The sequence below is a fragment of the Limulus polyphemus genome, unplaced genomic scaffold (assembly GCF_000517525.1).
Source record: "Limulus polyphemus unplaced genomic scaffold, Limulus_polyphemus-2.1.2 Scaffold4241, whole genome shotgun sequence".
In the NCBI taxonomy this organism is placed as follows: Eukaryota; Metazoa; Arthropoda; class Merostomata; order Xiphosura; family Limulidae; genus Limulus; species Limulus polyphemus.
In genome coordinates, this window is record NW_013669851.1 from 13,509 (window position 1) to 17,457 (window position 3,949).

Below are 3,949 nucleotides of genomic sequence, written 5' to 3' on the forward strand. Positions count from 1 at the left end.
CCTCGGAAAGAATTTATACCGGAAATTAACAAATGAACAGAGACATAACACTACGATAAACATTCCCTCTAAAAATGACTCAATTGAACACTCATGCTATACTGAAACCATCTAAATCATAACACTCGCATTAAACTTAAACAGTCGTGTATATCTAACATGCTCCTGGTGATCCTGGTAATGATTGAAACAAGCTAAGATCTTATCGTGTAATGTGTATAAAACCATGGGCACTGCTTCTGGTGAGCCTAGTAATTATGGAAAGACAAGGTCAAATTTTACTGGTTCTTTATCTGTTTTTCTGATGAACGTGGATTATATTGGAAGGATGTGGGCCCATAATAAATTCAATATCTGTTAATTATAGCCTTGATGCAACAAATTATGTTGTTTACACATAAAATATAATCTTTTTTTATCAAAAATAAAATCTGATATAGTGAAATTAAGTTGTAGTATGAGTGATATAGTTTTAAGACATAATTGTAATATAAAACTTGCATTGTATTACCAAAAACCAAACCTAACTTGAATGGTTCTTTTCATATATTGTGATATGTATTCTGAGTTCAGTATAACCATATTTACTACACTTCTTCTTAACATTATTTGTTCCATTTTATTGACTACTATTGATTTATATTTTACACTTAGGGAGAAATAGGACCTCCAGGTCCCCCAGGTCTAGTTGGTCCAACTGGTCTTCCAGTAAGTATTACCACAGAAACATTTGACTTGGTTCATAGAAGTCTGTACCAATTTAAAGTTGTTAGGATCAATATTAGCTTATAATTTAAATGTCATTAATTGGAGAGTTGCATTGTCACTTAACTAAACTAATTTTATACAAAGGATTTAACGTATGATGAAACTCCACAGTATATTAATATTTGTTTCCCTGTTTGCCTTGATGAAGAAAGGTCTGCCTTTCAAAAGTGCTCAGGTTATAGGGTTTGTATTTTTGTCATTATATGTGTCTGGTTGGTAAAATATAAGGAAAAAAGAAATCACTTTACATAGATTTATTTCTTCCAAATAGAGGGAAAAAATCTAATTATTGATTACTAGAACTTATGATGTCAAGAAAAAGATTTTCTTTCTGTTTTTTTAATGGTAAACGTTTCTTGATGAAGTTGGTATGATATATACTATTTCTAATATTTATACTGTTTGAAATACTATCTCAAAACAAGTTACTAGAATTTTCTTAACTTTGATGCTGTTTCTAGTATGACATCACAAATTTCTATATTTCTAATTGAAAGTATGATTAAAAAATAAACTTTCTCATTTCTTATTAGTAAGTTATTTTAGAGTCTTTAATATTACTTCATTGCCATAGCTATGTTGAAAAATACTCACTAACTTTTGTGGACATTTTTTTTATGATGTGTAAAAATACAAACATTTTAAAAATAAAAACTATTAACTTTAATTTTCTAATTATTTATTATTACCATGTGCACAAGAATAGCATGTAACCATTTACTTATAAAATTATTATAATTGATTTACAGTTATGGTAATATATAATTATATAAACATTACATAAAATCATTTCAACACTAGATTTTAAAATATGTTTGCCTCACTAAGTTTGAGAGGTTGGCTGCAGCCTTGTACCTCCAATATTTGTTATAAAATAAAATCAAAATTCGAGTATTTTTGTGATTTCTATCAGGGACCACCGGGGCCTTCAGGTGTTGGTGGAAGTGAAGGAGCTATGGTAAGAGAGAGCGCAGATTTAGTATGTAAGTTAAGAAATCTCAGAAAGCAATAATAAAAAAGTTATGCCACTTTTTTCCTGAACTAAAACTACAGATTTTCAAAATAATAAAAAACTCTAAAAGGATAGCTTTGAAAATTAAATCAATTCCGATTTGTATTTGACTTTAAAATGTTCAGGTTCTCGAATAGCATATTATGTATTTTTCACATTGCATTTAATGCATAATGAGTAACTAAATTTATACAAATGAAATACTTATTTAAAGTTTTTAAAAAATAGTCAAATGAAACGTTTTTACATATTATATTTAATTATTAATTTTAAAATTATTCTAACCGGTTTTTAACTGACGAGAAGTAATATATGAAAAACACACAGTTAATTTTTAGTAACTAAAATTTCAGTGTTTGATAATTGTTCTTTTCAGTAATTTGTCTACATTGCTTAATGTATTCTATTAAAATATATGACCAATATAGTAATGTTTGTTTTGCTATTTAGCACAAAGTTACACAATAAGCTCTTTGTGCTGTGCTTGTCACAGTCATTGAACCCCATTTTTTACTGTCATAAGCCCTCACTGCAATAAATAAACAAAACCACTTTCTGGGTTAGCAAAGAGAAATGGGCACTAACCATGATGATATAGTTGGAAACAGAATTAAACATATTATTCTTAATATTTTTTGTGATATACCACTTACTAAAAAATAAACATTGGTTAAAATTTTGACTTTTGTTCATCAAAGATGAGTTTCATTAATATTATGTAACAGAATAACTCATTTGTGTTTAGTAATTCTAACATTCAATGTTTTACCATTTCACTAATGATTGAAAAATAGAAGAAAAATCTTGGGATGACTGCCATAAATAAAACACAATGATGAAAGTGTAAATACAGAAGTTTTTTCAGTGAGATGTTGTTTCTGTGTGTACTAAGGTATTTCTATTTTTCAAGTATCTCATTACGTGAGATGTGTTTTGTTGTTCATAAAAATAGGGCCCAAAGGGAGTTAAAGGAGACACTGGACCAAGAGGACCAGATGGCTTACGTGTAAGTTTCATCCTAAAGTTTTTGTTCTTATTTTAGGTAAAACTGGATCCTTTACACTTTTTAATGGTCATTTTGTTTTCAATTTTTCTGACATATTCTATGAATATTTTCTGTTCATTAATAAAGGAAGTTTTGCACAAGTGATGTAATAACACTATAGTTCTCTATTGTTTATTGCTGTTAGTTAATAAAGTGTAAGTTATGAAATTCTGTACTATAATATCATAAAAAGACAGAGGTATAAACTTTCTGTTTGAGTACTAGTTTCTAAGTAATTTTCATGTTTACAGGGTGAGGTTGGAATACCTGGAAAAATAGGACCAATAGGCAGGCCTGGACCAAAAGTGAGAAATTTCTTTTACATTTACAATTTTATTTTCATAACCCATCACTTAATACATAAAATTTGACTATCTATGAATGCAAAAAAAAATTTTTAGATTATCAATAATTTGGAAGATATGCTTATATAAAACTAGAGGAAGTACCTGGCTTTGCTCGGATTATTAGGTTGATATATCTTAGATGACTATGTCAATGTGTATATTCTGAACTTATTGTAGCATAGAAGAACAAAAATATTTTAAACATTTTTATTTTCCAGAAACATAAAAGAGCAGTAAAGAAAGTACAGTAAATTAAGAATTATTTATTATCAAAGAACTTTATCATTGCATTAAATATTTCACATTTATATTTCATATCCCAAAGTAATACCCAGGAGCACACCCTCAGGGTCCACTTAGTATGGGTGCAAAATTTCAGGTTTCTATGTTATTTCCTCTTAGAGCTATGGTGGTCACACATACACAGACATATAAGGAACCACTTCTTTTCTATGTGGTTTTTCACTAGCTTGCCTCATTAAAAAGAAGTGTATGCACTCACACACATTGATAACATAGATAATACACAGAAACACACCCTCAGGGTCCACTTAGCATGGGTGCAAGACTTCAGGTTTCTATGTTCTTTCCTCTTGGGCTATGGTGGTCACACATACACAGACATGCACATGTCTATCTGTGATTTCTACTTGTAATATAAGGAACCACTTCTTTTCTATGTGATTTTTCACTAGCTTGCTTCATTAAAAAGATGCACATGTAGAAAAGTAATAATACCCAGGTGCACACCCTCAGGGTCCATTTAGTATGCGGCCC

At 29.5% G+C, this 3,949-nt stretch overlaps 1 protein-coding gene across 3 annotated transcripts in view; it reads left to right on the forward strand.

The window, feature by feature from the left end:
- LOC106470829 (collagen alpha-1(IX) chain-like) overlaps nucleotides 1–3,949 on the forward strand; it is a 44,465-nt gene that overhangs the window by 12,864 nt on the left and 27,652 nt on the right. For all 3 annotated transcript variants that reach the window (XM_022399469.1, XM_022399470.1, XM_022399471.1), the window contains exons 5-8: nucleotides 655–708; nucleotides 1,682–1,726; nucleotides 2,733–2,786; nucleotides 3,077–3,130. In XM_022399469.1, the coding sequence (XP_022255177.1) occupies nucleotides 655–708; nucleotides 1,682–1,726; nucleotides 2,733–2,786; nucleotides 3,077–3,130 (207 nt within the window). The remainder of the gene's footprint in view (nucleotides 1–654; nucleotides 709–1,681; nucleotides 1,727–2,732; nucleotides 2,787–3,076; nucleotides 3,131–3,949) is intronic.